At 44.2% G+C, this 16,017-nt stretch overlaps 2 protein-coding genes across 2 annotated transcripts in view; one reads left to right on the top strand and one right to left on the bottom strand.

The window, feature by feature from the left end:
- The window catches only part of grid2ipb (glutamate receptor, ionotropic, delta 2 (Grid2) interacting protein, b), a gene marked incomplete at its 5' end in the record, with an annotated part of 41,043 nt that extends 31,061 nt beyond the window's left edge, over positions 1 to 9,982 (bottom strand). Inside the window, 3 exons of the mRNA XM_083787555.1 lie at positions 8,284 to 8,438; positions 9,225 to 9,545; positions 9,737 to 9,982. Of these exons, the coding sequence (XP_083643681.1) occupies positions 8,284 to 8,438; positions 9,225 to 9,545; positions 9,737 to 9,982 (722 nt within the window). The remainder of the gene's footprint in view (positions 1 to 8,283; positions 8,439 to 9,224; positions 9,546 to 9,736) is intronic.
- Positions 9,983 to 14,190: 4,208 nt separating this feature from the next.
- pemt (phosphatidylethanolamine N-methyltransferase) overlaps positions 14,191 to 16,017 on the top strand; it is an 86,921-nt gene continuing 85,094 nt past the window's right edge. The window contains exons 1-3 of the mRNA XM_083788063.1: positions 14,191 to 14,629; positions 14,961 to 15,034; positions 15,789 to 15,967. Of these exons, the coding sequence (XP_083644189.1) occupies positions 14,507 to 14,629; positions 14,961 to 15,034; positions 15,789 to 15,967 (376 nt within the window). The 5' untranslated portion in view covers positions 14,191 to 14,506. The remainder of the gene's footprint in view (positions 14,630 to 14,960; positions 15,035 to 15,788; positions 15,968 to 16,017) is intronic.

The raw sequence follows: 16,017 nt of genomic DNA, 5'->3' as shown, positions 1-16,017 counted from the left end.
TGTGTGTGTGTGTGTGTGTGTGTGTGTGTGTGTGTGTGTGTGTGTGTGTGGGGGGTGATCACGTGTGATCAATTGGCAAATTTGTGCCCTGTCCAGAGCCTGGGTAGGGGACCTGTCCAGAGCCTGGGCAGGGGACCTGTCCAGAGCCTGGGCAGAGGACCTGTCCAGAGCCTGGGCAGGGGACCTGTCCAGAGCCTGGGCAGGGGACCTGTCCAGAGCCTGGGCAGGGGACCTGTCCAGAGCCTGGGTAGGGGACCTGTCCAGAGCCTAGGCAGGGGACCTGTCCAGAGCCTGGGTAGGGGACCTGTCCAGAGCCTGGGCAGGGGACCTGTCCAGAGCCTGGGCAGGGGACCTGTCCAGAGCCTGGGTAGGGGACCTGTCCAGAGCCTGGGTAGGGGACCTGTCCAGAGCCTGGGTAGGGGACCTGTCCAGAGCCTGGGTAGGGGACCTGTCCAGAGCCTGGGCAGGGGACCTGTCCAGAGCCTGGGTAGGGGACCTGTCCAGAGCCTGGGTAGGGGACCTGTCCAGAGCCTGGGTAGGGGACCTGTCCAGAGCCTAGGTAGGGGACCTGTCCAGAGCCTGGGCAGGGGACCTGTCCAGAGCCTGGGCAACAGTGTATCCCACCGACTCCGGCACTGCACTCCCTGTGGTGGTGTGGAACGTGTGTGTCAAATTTGAAGTTGGTGGGGAAACTGTTCTCGAGTTACGTGGATTACAGACGTACATACACACGTACAGAGACTTGGTGCATTTATAGATAGCGGTGCCCATTGGGGACTGGCCTACTATCAGGTGTGATCAATTGACTAATTTGGTCCCTGTCCAGAGACCGGGCAGAGGCTTTTGTGCTAGTTCTGGACGGTCGGGGCAGACAATTTGCAAGAAAAACAGTAGAGAAACAGTGGTCAAACAACACATTTATGTGGAGGTTATCGTGAAAGTGATAGATTCTGTCAAACTATTTTTACTTGAAAAAGTTACACGGTATGACTTTAAAACGAACTCGATGGTTGATTTGACCTCATTTACGAAGACTGGCAATCTATTAATATCTGGTGTGGTGGTGGGGGGGGGGGGGGCAGAGGAGGAGGTGGAAGGACGAACATTTGGATTTCTCCAAAGGGAGGAATGACAAGCAGAAATCTAAAGACTTCATTTCAGTTCCAGATGTGGGCATGCTGAGGCTGATATGCTGTGTGCACTCTCTGTTAATATAAATAGTGTGTGATAGTGGTTGTGTGGGCTCAATATTACAGCAGTTAAAGCTACTTTTTTTGTCATTTCAGTAGTAGGTGACTCAGTCCAGTGGAACTCTCATATAATTACATTACTCATAATCTGATATTATAGACACACTCACACACACACACACACACACACACACACACACACACACACACACACACACACACACACATTTGAAATGTTTACTTTATTTATGTCCACATAATGAGAAGTACAGGAATACCTTGTTACTGTACAAAGGACATAAACACTGCCAGTGCAGTTTGACAGTGGGAGAGCAGCCAGTTACAACGTGCATGGACGGCAAAGGAAGGTTACATACAGTACAGCTGACATGTCGGACACCGGGCAGCAGACATAAATCAGGGATAAAGGAAACAACGCCTCCTCCAAATTGAGCGGCTTCCTATAATGGCTGAAACTGAGCAATACCTCGCTAACTGCTTGGCTCTCCTTTTGGAAAGGCCGGCCATTTGTAAGCCCCTCACAACCAACTTATGCACATGCCCTAGGCTGCCAAAGATAAAAACTAAAAGTTTACATCTGTAGCCTAGCTGTGAGATGGTCTGCATTAGCTGCTGATACTTCAGCACTTTGGTTAGAAAGGCTTCTTCCAGGCTATAGTCAAAGGTACAGCCGACCTCGAGAATGAACACCTCTCTATGGTTTTCATTTACAACAATGACATCAGGGGTGTTAGCTGAAATGTTAGAGAACACAGAATCATCATTACACAGGTTAAACATCCTCGGCTTCACAGTAGAATGCTTATAAAGCATGATGGAGGACCTGAAAATGGAAGAGATGTCTTTCGATATCAAATCCACTATTCTGTCATGCCTACATATGTAAAGGCCCCTGTAAACATGGCAACCATTTAAGATGTGGGACACACACACACACACACACACACACACACACACACACATCGTGACTCATGTCGGCTGATGAGTTCAGTCTCTTATCCGGAGGACAGCAATATGTACTTTGATGAATATCAATAATGAACATGGGGAAACATGGAACAGTGAGTCATTGCATGTTACATGTAGTATGATGTTAAAAGTTCCGTGAAGAGAGTCATATTGAGTAATGACACTCAACTGACAAAACAATTCAGTAGTTGGATTGATTCAGCATTGATTCTGAGCTATATATTTCAAATACCCTGCAGGCTACCACACAAAATAACTAGGTTAGATGGGAAATGATCACCCAACAGCCAGAGCATTTTCAGCTGGATTTAGCAAAAATGAGGTCGTCTCCTTGGTATTTCTCTTTTATTGAGGATGCAAATAGAATGCAAAAAAGTATCCTACATCAATACCTCAAAGGAAGACATTACCAATATTTTCAACCGTATCGTCATATAACTGGTACTCACTAATACTCAGATGCCAACATTCCCATCATTACATTGGGCTGTAATCGTTTCAGAGACCTGCCTAACAGTGAATGTCATAATCGGTGTGGATTCCTAGCTTATGGAAAATACAGCCTTTCCCTTCCTAGAAAATCAGCATGCTGAAATAGCATGAAGCCTTTGTTCTCGCATGAAAAAATAAATAAACGATTTGAAATATTGTTTGAAGTTACCACCAATTATGTCATCGCTACTACTTGCAGGACACATGCATTGGCTACTCCCCTTCAGTACTATTACACTATATTGTTTATTTGGATCCCCATTAGCATGTTACCAGGGCAACAGCTACTCTTCCTGGAGTGAAGTTGTCATCAGCACACACACATAATGTCGCCAAAATCAGTAGGGCCATCTCTGCTGATTGCACACACATGCACACACACACACACACACACACACACACACACACACACACACACACACACACTTTATTTTTTACGCAGACATAATATAGACATGTGAAGGATCATACCACACACAACTCTAACATGTATTTAATATGCACTTTTAACCATTCCAAAGTGAGGATCACCATTGTGTGATCAATAGCAACTAACAGCAGGGACATGCACATGGCATGCACCAGAACACAACCAATGGGCAAACTGCAAACTGCGTGCCAGGTGGCAGGATGATCCTGTCAGTCGCCCGCTGCTCATCAATGTCCGGCTCTCTTGCCACAGTGCCTTGCTGCAACACAACCCCTGAATGTGTCGACAACACCACAAGCCCAACCAGTGTTTCTCAAACTTGTTTCATGTCAAGGACAACCACATTTGGCTGCGTACCCCCATCTGAAACCATTTTCTTCCAGGGACCGTCAGAAATGAAGATAATTTTTTTTTAAGATCGAATTGGTCCTTAATTATTGAGCTACAAGCTCACAACACGATGCATCCACTGTGAGCTTGTAGATTATTTTTTTATATCCAAAGTATTTGCAAAGAAAATATTTGCACATCCACTTCGTTCAGATGCAGGTGCGTTGGACAGTGACAAATGAAGCAATCATGAATACATTTTCATGAACAAAAACTTTAAACTAAACCAAAATTTGAACCTGAAGTGAACCTGAAACAGAGTTGAATTGAACAACGTTCCTCACCCCAGACAGCTCATCTTGTCAGCACTCTGCCATGCTTCACCAAATCACTGAGCCCCGAACCAGACAGGAGTAGATGCTGCTGTGTCTGTCGGCAGTGAGCAGGAACAGCGGACAGAACATTATTCCACATGTAGCTACACACAGCGCAGCACTTATAGGAGGACTGCTATGATAGCTGGAGTCAGAGAAACATGGAGGTGATGCCTCGGCATGTTCAGGCAGCCCAACCCACTGAGTGGGGAGGGGTGGATACAATACGCATGCACGCACGTGCACAGGCACACGCACACACACACACACACACACACACACACACACCGAGAGTGGTACATAAAAGAGAGAGAGATTGAGGGGGAGTACGAGTCAGGTGAGGTACAGAAAAGAGCAGTGGTGGAAAAAGTATGCTCAGATATGATTGATAGAAATTTTACAATGTAGAAATACAATGAAGATGATATTACAACATGTATACAAAAGTCCTGTATTCTAAGTTTCAAGTAAAAGTATTGGCATCAAACTATACTTACAGTACCAAACATAATTTCACATTATAGAGTGGCCTATTAGTAATGCATTAATGTGTTGTTCACCACCTTAACGTTGCAGCTGATAATGAGGGTCTGATTTAATTTCTTTATATGCTCCTGCTGGGTAGTCTCTTTTTTTATATATATTCCAGCCACATAACGTTCCTGATCAATTTGTTTTCGTTAAATTGACCACTACTGTATAAGATATTTATAATAAATAAATGTATACCGGTATGTGTATTGATTGATTTATATCTTTATTGATCGTGATGTCACATGTAACAGACATCTGACCCACCATAGTCAAAAGGATAACACAACTAGAAAAAGTGCCCTTCTGGGCACAGGTCTCCACCAGGATTTCTTCCTCAGCCTAGTGGGAATATGCGTGCACAGTTTCATCGCAATCGGATGCTGCGTTGAGGAGTTGTGGCGATTTGTACAGCACTCCTGTGAACTTTGGAAGCCAATCTTAACCAATCAGGATGGAGTGTGAGAAATCTGAAAGACCGGTTTCGTTGAATGGCTCTAGAGAGACTGTGTACCAATTTGCGTGATGTTTGGACAAAATCTGTAGGTGTACTGTGCAAAAACTTGTTTTGCACAAAGCTGCCTCCTGGTGGCGCTATAACAGGCCGTTGTGGAAAGTTTGGGGCAGAGGTTCATCGTTGGCATCCAGGGAGTGTGTGTGCAAAATTTGGCATCGACCGGGTTGTTTTGCACAAAGCGGCCTCCTGGTGGCGCTATAACAGGCCGTTCTGGAAAGTTTGGGGCAGAGGTTCATCGTTGGCATCCAGGGAGTGTGTGTGCAAAATTTGGCATCGACCGGGTTAACGGTGGCCGAGATTAGCTGTTCACGGACACACGGACACACACACGGACGGACGGACACACGGACGGACGGAGTGCAAAACATACTCTCCCCACATGCCTTCGGCCTGGTGGAGACAATAAAGCTTACAGCTTGTTTCCATTGCGGAAAGTATGAGGTGTGTATGATGTCATATTAGCCCAATCGTAACATAGTCAGACATAAATAAACAAGACAAATCTTAAAACCCTTCAAGCAGCAGTTTTCACAGTAGAGCAGTGGTTCCCAAGGTATGGTCTTTGAGGTGGTTCCAAAATCAGTTTAATCACTGTAACCCTATACAGTATATGCTATACATATTCATTGGAGGATCCTTGCCATGAAAACTTTGAGAACCACTGCACTGGAAGAAAGGCCACAGGGTCACCAAACTCAGTAGAGTTCATCCTACAATATGACTATTTATGACATAATTATTGGGCGTGTGTTCCATTCCATGTCATAAAATTAAATGGTGACAAGATATGATCTTGTGTGCAAAGTTGTCATTCTGGCCTGAGGGTGGCACTAGAGGAAAAGCCATAATGTCATTCTAATGGTTTGGGATACTCTTCCAGGGAGCATGAATGCACTAATCTGCCTGTTAGAAAGTTTTGTCCTAATACTTTAGGACAATAGCCGATCAAACATCGGTTATTTTCTGCATCCGACATCGCCGCACAACTAAGAATAAATCCAGCTTTAGGGGTAGTACTAGCGGTCACCAAAATCAGTCAGGCCATCTCTGCTGATTGTGCACACACATACTGTACACACGCGCGTGTACACACACACACACACACCCTATAAATTGCAATCTTGTGCACTTCGCATTTCCAAATAAAAGCTTTGACTTTTTGCAGTTGCCAGCATAACCCTATAGGCCTATACTGGACAGGTCAACCAATACATGACCACAGAAATACTGTGCTATATCTCCTGAAGGACATTCTCTATGCGGAAGTATCGTCTGACAAGAGGGACCGTCCACAGCTACTGTACCATACGCTATAAGGGAGTCTGACTCTGCAAGCAAGACGTCATGTCATTCAACGTCAGCCCTGTCACCTGGGAATAAGGAACTCAGCAACATCTTTATTGGTAGCAGGCACTCCACGGCGGGTTGCTGACACGTGAAACCACCCTGGCTCTACATCATGAAGCAAAGAGGACAAAGAGGAATCAACCTGCCACAACATCAACATCATCGAGACCCGCCAACATAATTTATGTAACATCTGCCTCTCAGTCATTGGCCTTCTCAGTCATAGCAGAACAGACACTGTCTGTGCTATCTCCCAGGCACAGGCAATCTATGGTATTCTGAGACTGTGGTGCCAATGATGACTGCTCTCATAACCCTGGTCCATTTTGCCACACATGCTGAATAATGAAAACATTTCACAGAGAAGATCGTGTGGACAATGCCTGTATTTAGGAGTCAAGGACAGGTTTTTGGAGCTTAAAAACAGTGTGCGGATGTTTTATCCTCTCCCAGAATGAAAACATTGCAACTGAAACACATTGGCCATGGCACTATGCATTACATTCAGGTACACAGTCACAGCAAGGTGAGAACAACCTGATTAAAGTGTCCCAAATCCACCCCTAAACCAACGAGCATACAGTTTTTATGTCTATGGTAAAAAAGAATTGTGAACTGTGTGAAAACGGCCTTTGTCTACTGACAGCTAAACTTCATAGGAATCAACCACACTGCTGCTTTGCACACTGCTGATACAGTTTTAGAGATATTATAGTGTTGGTAGATTAGATTTAGTATTTTAGATAGTATAGAATTTTATTTTAGGTCGTCTTTTGTATGTGTATTTTATTGGCATACACGTATAGAGGCCCGGCTGTATTTCTCTTTTCTAAGTATTTTGGTAATAAATATATATTCCTATAAAGTCGTTGTTAGAGTCAGTCTCTCTAAGGTTGGCTCTTATATTTGGTACATTTATTTCTGTAAACTTGGTGAGATAATTCTGTGTACTGGAGCTGTTGGACAAAGCAAATGTATATATCAGAGTCAGTGGGCTGTATTTTGCGTGTCTTAAGTACCAGGTCTTATTACTTAATTTAAGACCTGGAGGCGTGATCAATGCCATTTGGCTATTCTGAGTGGCCAAAGAGCATTGACCACGCCTCCATTGTAACTGAGACGGTCAGTCACTGTGTATTCCTAATGCTGGCTGACAGATGGAGCCCACCTAAAGTGCTGTGGGGAATCTTGTACCCTCCTAATCTTCCCCCCGGCAAAATGAGCAAAAGCAATAGCAGGTTTACCAGGTGATTACATTTAAATCCCTGCAGATTAACATATTACTTTTCATTGGCACTGCAATGTGAGGATAGGAGATGCATTAGAACAGAAGCATTGGAAAACCAAAGCTGTACAACGAAGTATGCTCTGCTATGAATCCTGCATTCTATTTTGAATGCATTTTCTACTTACATTTACAGAGTGGCCACTAGGTAAGGTAACATTACATTTTTATCCTATACCCATTTTATATGTAGACATAGGTGACTATTACATGACCACACAAGTTATGAAACGTACAGTGGAATTTGATGGAGGCCCTGGCCACTATGCCCCGTCAGTTTGATCTTATAGAGCACCGATGTCTGACGCATCCTACCTGGGTCATGTTTTTAACTTTTTTTCCCCCCCATTCAGAATTCCCATACAGTCGCGTCAAAATAACAAGTGTATTCCAAAAATAAACAAACGATCATGGCGGTTTAACTCGCATGGATGAAGCATCAACTGAAGGTGAGGAAATGCTAATAATCTAAATTATAACGCTCTTTCCAGTCCACACAGCACCATCTGAACTCAGCCAGACGTCTGTAGATTAAGCCCCAAATAAGGCTGGTCAATTTAATGATTTTGAGTGCTGTTGCCTTAACGAAACCAAATTCTGAGTTGTCTTTCAGCCATACATTTAGCAATCCAATCCTTACTCGGAAGGAACGGTATAATTTTTTGCTCATTGCCAGGATAAGCCTTCTTTAGATGTATTGTCCGTGCTGTACTTGCATTTCACTGTTCCTCGTAAAACAATAATGGCATAGATTGACGTGTACAGCAGAGCAGAGGCAAAAAAGAGTCCACGGTTACCTGATGCTGGAGATAAGTTGACGCTGCTCATCAGTGATCAGTATGTCTGGCAGGACCGAGGCCAGCCACTCAACTTTCTTCTCAGCAGCATACTGCTTCAGTACAGAAAACAGCCTCTCTTTCACCTCCGGCTCTGCACCCAGGATCTGCTCGATCTGAGGACAATGAATGAGAATGGTTAGAGAGGTTCATGAAAGTTGATACCAAGGGTTTTTGGAGCGATGCCGATATCATAGCAATATTAAAGGAAGTTGTTTTGCTTGAAACGTCATTGCATTAAATTAAACTCTCGTTCTGCTCTAATATACAGGGCACATGATATACTTTGGTCCAGCATCTGGCTTGTCTGTCACGCATTATGTGAGTCCACACTATTTCCAGTGCATACATTATAACCCCATGCCCTATGGACACATATACTCGAAAGGAGGAGTATGCACTGGGGCCCCTTTTCCACCGGTTGGTTCCCAGTGGGAACCGGTTCAGTTCTTTTTGGTAATTGAGTGTGCAAAACCATACCTATATTAGATTATTATCACCATGACATTTCCCCAATTGAGTACTTACACGAAGACAATGATTTATTGTATTACAAATTTTACATTTTTGAATATGCAAATGAGGCATTATGTAGGAAAATATGCAAAATAGTCGAAAATATGATAAAGCTACTACTGTGGAAGGGTTGTCGTGTATTAACTTGTATTGATCCTATAAACAATTTAATATAGGGTATAGTTTCCCACCAATTTTAGAGCTCTGGCTCATGGACTAAAAACCAAAAAGAACTGAACTGGTTCCCATTGGGAACCAACCGGTGGAAAAGGGGTCTCAGTGAGCAACTTAATTGAAATTAATATATGGACAGGATTCTTGGTTACCACTCCTCAGAGTCCCCACTATAATATACAACTCACTCTATGCTTAACCCTGACACTGACCTTCCTGTTGAACTCCAGGGCCTTGTGTTTGCGGTCGGGCCTCATCCCCAGCTGGCTGTCCTCCACGCTGCTGCTGCGCTTCTGCCTGGGGCCAAGGCAGAGCACGCCGAGACGCAGTGTGCGGCCCTGGCTTGACTTGATGAGCGTGGCAGCCATCTCGTGCTGCCTGACAGGGATGCCATTGACCTCCATGACATAGTCGCCGGCCCTCAGGCCGCTGCGGCCCGCTGGAGAGCAAGGGGAGCAGTCCTCCACCAGCAGGGGGCAGTCTCCCACGATGGTGAAGCCAAAACGACCATCAGGTCCGGGAATAATGTCCATCTGCAAAGGGTCCGTTAATTTTTATTTGATTATAATTTGCAGTTTATGATAAGTTAATCAAAAGCCTAATTGAAGTAAAATATAAATAAGTATAACGGGGGGACAAAGTAGCAATATCATGATGAATCATTATTGTCCAATGGTCCATAAATTGTGATATTTTGATATTATTTTGACCAACTCTGCCGTACTTGTTGTATGCGTGACACCACTCCAATGCTTGGCGGGATGGTCTTCTGGGTCTGGGCTATGGCGATGACGGCCTGGGAGCCTAGCGTCGACACACTTTGCCCTTCGATTTCCAGCACCTGGTCCCCTGGCTGCAGCCCCGCCAGGTAGGCACTACTCCCTTCCTCCACGGCCAGGATGTAGGTTGGGCCGTTCCCTCCCAGCTGGAAGCCAAATTCTTCAGGCCAGCCGTGGTTGGATGTGGGCATGTTGATGACTGGAGGGGAGAGTTAACGGTTCAGAGTTCAGACTACTAAACACAACATGTATGTATCCCTTCATGGCCTAAGATCAAATCAACCCTCTTGCATCTTTTGTCATTGGTTCCCTCTCAGCTTTGCCATCGTCTTTCTCAATAAATGTAGAAAGATAATAAGGGGAGAGTTTCTCCTTAAAAACCCAGTAAAGCAGTTAGGTAGTTCCCTGCGATAACAAATTGTTACAGCCATGCATCCGACAGAAATGTCCTTGAGAAAGACCTCGACCTCTACCCACTCAGTCGCTTTTAACTTGGAGCTCTGGATAGCACCAGTTGAAGGAAGAATAACATTATACGGTAGATGTGTCATCTACAGTACATTCAGAAGGAAGAACACCCCAATTGTTTGAAAGCTACGGTGGAGTAAGAGTTTCATCAAAGGCAAAATACTGTATCTGAGCGTGAGACAGATGAAGACATTTGGGTCAAACAACACACCATAACCTAAAATACCCTTCCCTCCCTCAACAATTGAGAGAAAGAGCGAAGATGGCCTGTGGAGAAGTAATATAAGACAGATGAAGGAAAGTATTCACGCACACGCACACACACACACACACACACACACACACACACACACACACACACGCACGCATACAGTACCTGTTTCTGCCATTGTAATCAAACTACTCTATGTCAGAAAGAAACAGAGATCAATAACTCCTCGAGTCTATCTATCCAATTAAAATGGAAACAATTGTCCCGGGTCACTTGCTCCTTCTGTCATCTCTCCTGCCTCAATGCCGGCTGCCTGCAGTGTGGCTCTGTATCCCTCTGCTCTGAACTATGACACTCTCTCACTCTCAGTCAGGTCCCTAGCTGACTCTGCTCCACAGCAGCCAATCAAATGATAGACTTTTTGACCTTGATGAACTTGAAGGCACACCTCTCGTTGCACTCACTGCACACACACACACACACACACACACACACACACACACACACACACACACACACACACACACACACACACACACACACACACACACACAGCTCTCTGCTGTTGAGTGATTGGTGCTTCACAAGGCCTATAGTAATAGGAGAAATACTATCAATAATTCAATATTTTATCATTACAGGTTATTGTGGTTTTGGGGTGTGCCATTGTTTAAGGGCAAATTTGGACTTTATAAAATAATCAACCAAACGTGACAGGGTCCAAACATCTTCCTGGCAAGACATACCTTACCCTGCCAGAAAACAGAATATCACTGAATTTAAATCTGGGCTCTTTTTAGTCTTCCCTTAACGGTACAACTCAGCTTGAGTGGAAGTGGTGTAGCACTGCAGCCTCCAGAGCTGTGGGTCCCATGGTCAGACACAAAGCTTTGACACACAGAGGACTTACAGACATCTCTGGTTGGAAACCGAGCATTGCGCTTGCTCTGTCGACTGAAAGACTGTCTGCGCTTTTGGTTTTGCAGGAACTTCTTCATCTTGAATCACACTGCGTGGGATAGCAGGTGGCTGTAGGATCCAATGTGTCTTCTTAACTCTCAAAATTACAGGTGAAAGGCCAATGACAAAAAATGAAAAAAGGGGGAAAGAGCTCCCGAGCTGACTTCCCCCTTGCCCTCCTGCAACAACATCAGGTCAAACCACAGAGGAGAAGAACCGCAAAAGTGCTGCCCCATCTTCATCCTTCTGCCATGGACAGAGCATCGTCACCTCCCTCCACAACAAGCAAAGGTGACTGTGCAGGAAAAAGGTGTAGTCTCTGTGTCTGGGTGTGCAGAGCGAGTGAGTGTCCTGCATCTCATTCCTGATTCATCCTCAGGGCCAGTCCGCTCACTACAGTGTTAACCTGAAAACTGGGACACGTGCGCCCGCGCTGCTCCATTCCTTAATAACTCTCCCTCCGAAAAGAGCTAAAGTGAGGCCTCATTTTTCTATAAATACTCCACTGTGTCTCTTTTCCTTTGTCTTCTCTCTGCTCTTCTCCTTCTCTCTCAGCTAGGTGGCTCTCCAAGGGACCCGTTCTGGCCCAGAATCACTCACGCTCACCGTCGAGGCATGATGAGCACTAATTGAATTGCATGCCTAACTGGACGTGTGTGTCCGTGTGCATATGTGCGTGTGTGTGTGTGTGTGTGTGTGTGTGTGTGTGTGTGTGTGTGTGTGTGTGTGTGTGTGTGTGTGTGTGTGTGTGTGTGTGTGTGTGTGTGTGTGTGTGTGTGTGTGTGTGTGTGTGTGCATTCACACATGAGTATGTGTGTATATCCATACCTGTATGTGTGTGCAGTGTGTTCAGTCCATTGAGAAGTAAGAGCGGGGGTGGGAAATTTTGGACTTTAGGATTAGTAGGATTATGGGTTGGATTTTCGGATCTCCTGAGGTGTAAACAGGGGCACATGGTCCCCTGCCTCAAACATACAGAGCAGTGGACTCTTTAATTTGCGGGCGCTGGGACATGTGTTAAGCCTGTTACCTCCAGCCCTCTGTCATCTCCAAGTCCCTACCCTCCACCCAGGACGATAGATGACCACCCTGCCTTCACTGTCTGGGCTATGGCCCCCTGGGAACGTTCATGGGACCCATGCCTTATCCCTGAACGAGAGAGTACTGTCACACGTAAGAAATACGTGTGACTGTATTGTAACAGTGTATTGCCAAACAGTTGAAAAACAACTGCACAATGTGCATTGAAAACAATTATACAAATTGATGTGTCGGCTCTCATTCAAAAGACTGTTAGACCGCCCTTTGAATGAGAGGAGTTAGTAATCACTGAGGAAGAACGTGTACGTGGCATGTGGCACACAGGTCTGTCTATGAGTGAACCGTCATTATTGGAACGACCTGCACTGCACTAACTGAATAATTCAACACAAGTGGTTGGATTTCCACATGCACGCCCCCGCGCGCGCGCACACACACACACACACGCACGCACGCACGCACGCACGCACACACACACACACACACACACACACACACACACACGTACACACACACACACACACGTACACCTCAGTCAAGATGAGTAAAAAAGAGCATGGAAAAAGAGTACAATATCCTTTGTCACTAAATACTGTATTTGGATTAAATCTGCTGTAGGCGGCCTACTTTGAATTTCCTGGGGAATCTTGCATCCACGTATACATTACAAAACAGTAGGCCTATTACAACAACCACATAACTATAATAATAATTGTATAATAATTGTATAATAATCAAACCTACTGCTGTAACAGCAGGTGTTGCTTTTTGAGAGCATGCTGCATACAGTTAAGGACTTATGGTACCCCTACCTACTTACCTCAATTTTAAAAGAACACAAGGGTAACTCAAGTGCAAACTCACATGCAACACACAAAAATACATGCAAAATGTACAACGTTTTTTAAATGTGCATTCCTTACTTGTTTAAACAGCATCCGCATACATGCAGCCTATAAGTGTGTCTGAGTAGCCTACTCCTGTTCTCTCACTGGACATTGTAACTTGAGTGTGGACTGTGGAGCAACCAAGTTGGCAACTAGATCCAACAGGTGTGATGTGATGATGCCCTGCTGCACTGCATTGCAGTGCAACAATAGAGGGCAGAGAGATGATCCAACTTGGTCCAACTAAAGGATGATTTATGATGGTCTGAGGTAGTGGTAGCATGGCACATTGATAATAAAGAAAATATAATAATAATAATAATAATAATATTAATAATAATAATAATAATGATGATGATAAAAAGTCATAGGTTAGGTGAATATAATTTATAATATATTAAAACTAAAACTGCAAGGCAGTGCAACTTGTGCAAGCTGTAGGTGAAGACAGAATGAAATATATGTAGGGCGCCTTGAAATAACACTGGGATTGCCTCACAACAACTCCGATGACAACTGCACAACCGTTGGTGCCTTTAAGTGACGTCACTTGCCAAAAAGGACAGATCTACAACATGAAATTCGACCTATCGGCGAAGCGCTGTTGGCTACTTGGCTTTCAGATCTGTTCTTTTCGGCACGCTAGCTTTAGCCAGATGATACGGAAGTAGTTAAAACATGGGTCGAAAGTGAGTGAGGCGTTTTCCTCTTTTATGGTTTAGTTAAGTTTCCCTACACACACACCATAATGTGTTCACTACAGTGCTGCTGTTAGTTGTTTACTGCAGCTCCAGCTAACCATGTTGATAAAGTACGTGCTATGCTAACGCGGTAAGGGACAACATTTTATGGACAAAGAGAAGGTAGTTTTTCTCTCAAGTTCTGTACAATGTAATGACAGCAGGAATGTTACACAAAAAGCTTTGCCAACAGTAGCATAGAGCTAAGCTGCTGCTAACAGGTTCCATAAAGACTGGGAAAACACATTACAAACGTTGCTATAGTCTGCTAACGTTAGGGTTTTTACTGGGTTTGTACTATCACTGTACAGCAGTGATAGTACAGCCAGTGTGCCACCAAGTTAACGTGGTGGTCTTCTACTGCCACAGAAGTAAAGTTACTATTAGCCTGGCAGCAGGAGGTGAACCATGGACTTCCTCACTCTCTTCGCTATCTATGTTGCTGTGGTGCTGACATGTATCGCCCTGGTCTGCAAATACTCGGGACAGCGACAGACCCCGTTTAGTGTCCTCCTCAACCACACATCCACGGTAAGGAACTGAACACGGCTGCAGTTCAATATGTAACCACAGAGTGGCACTGCAGCCTTGTAATAAAGTACTGAATAGAAATGGTTATAAATGATTAGTATCCATTTGCATTTTATATGTTTAATGTTTATATATTTATTGTTGAGTGAATTAAAAAAATGATTAGTGAGTTGTAAGTTAAGTTAAAATCAAATTTTGAGCCAACTAAGAAACATGTTTAGAAAACAATTGCACTTTGGGAGAAATGCATTATCCATCCATAGTCATCAACTGTAACATTGATATGCAATTTGGACATAACCCCATCACTTTCGTCTTGTTTTGCTCCCAGTTACTTTCACTAATTACACCAAAATGGCTTCAGAGGGTCTCGCAAAGGACCTTACACAGACTGTTTCACCAAAGGTGGGTCACTGGTATTCAGCATGGTCAAGTCTTGTTTCTTATTCGATTACCTACTTGTACTCTAAACTACTCACTCAGTCAGAGTACAGCTTTTCTCTTTGCCAATGAAGCTGATTCGGTTTCTAAAGCATCTTGCTATAGGCCTACTAGTATTTTCCCATCACAGTGAGTGAGTCTCACACAGGTTTATTTTTGAGCGGTGGTAAACCGCTCCAAGTCCAACATATGACTTTGTGTGTCTGGGTGTTAGCATGGTTACTGTGGTTAATCAATCAAACTTTACTAAAGACATGGTCCATAGTAACATAAAAATAACATACAAATGCGAAGACAAACAAAGGCTGACATGTCCACATAAAATTCATATACAGGCTTACACGCCAATGGTTCCACAAGTTCTAGATAAACCTGACTAAACTCAATAAAAGGTTAGTCAGAACAAAAAAAAAAGATGCTGTTGGCAGAATCAGACAGTCTAGTGAGCCTACACATTTGTACAATGAGGTTTCCGCAGCACAGCGGAGCAGGTGGGTACACCGATACTGACAAACATTTTGCTTGCACTTTAAGCAGCAGTCTCACGGTCACACAAACATTGTGTGTATGCATTATTATTCCGCCCCCCAATTCCCATTCAAGTCGATGGAAAAATAAATTACTATGATGTTCAGACGTTATGACCTTGTCATCATCTTCATGATAAAAGGCTTACTTGATTTTTCTTTCTTTTTGTCTTTTGTACGTTCTCACACAGAAACAACATGTTCATCTACCTGCACCTCCTGCTGGAAGGTGCTGTGTATGCAGAGTTTACTTACGAGGTGTTTGGCTACTGCAGGGACATGGACACCACTCTAGCCAGCCTGTCTGTGCCTTATGTCCTACTGGCCATCAAGACCTACCTGTTCTACCGCTGCATCACAAAAGATCCAGGTTTGTGATTCTTTCTCGTAGTGGTTCATATCCTCTCTTTATGAATGAAC

The sequence above is a fragment of the Protomyctophum parallelum genome (assembly GCF_964188405.1).
Source record: "Protomyctophum parallelum genome assembly, chromosome: 17".
Lineage (NCBI taxonomy): Eukaryota > Metazoa > Chordata > Actinopteri > Myctophiformes > Myctophidae > Protomyctophum > Protomyctophum parallelum.
This window is presented reverse-complemented; position numbering and strand designations above follow the sequence as displayed.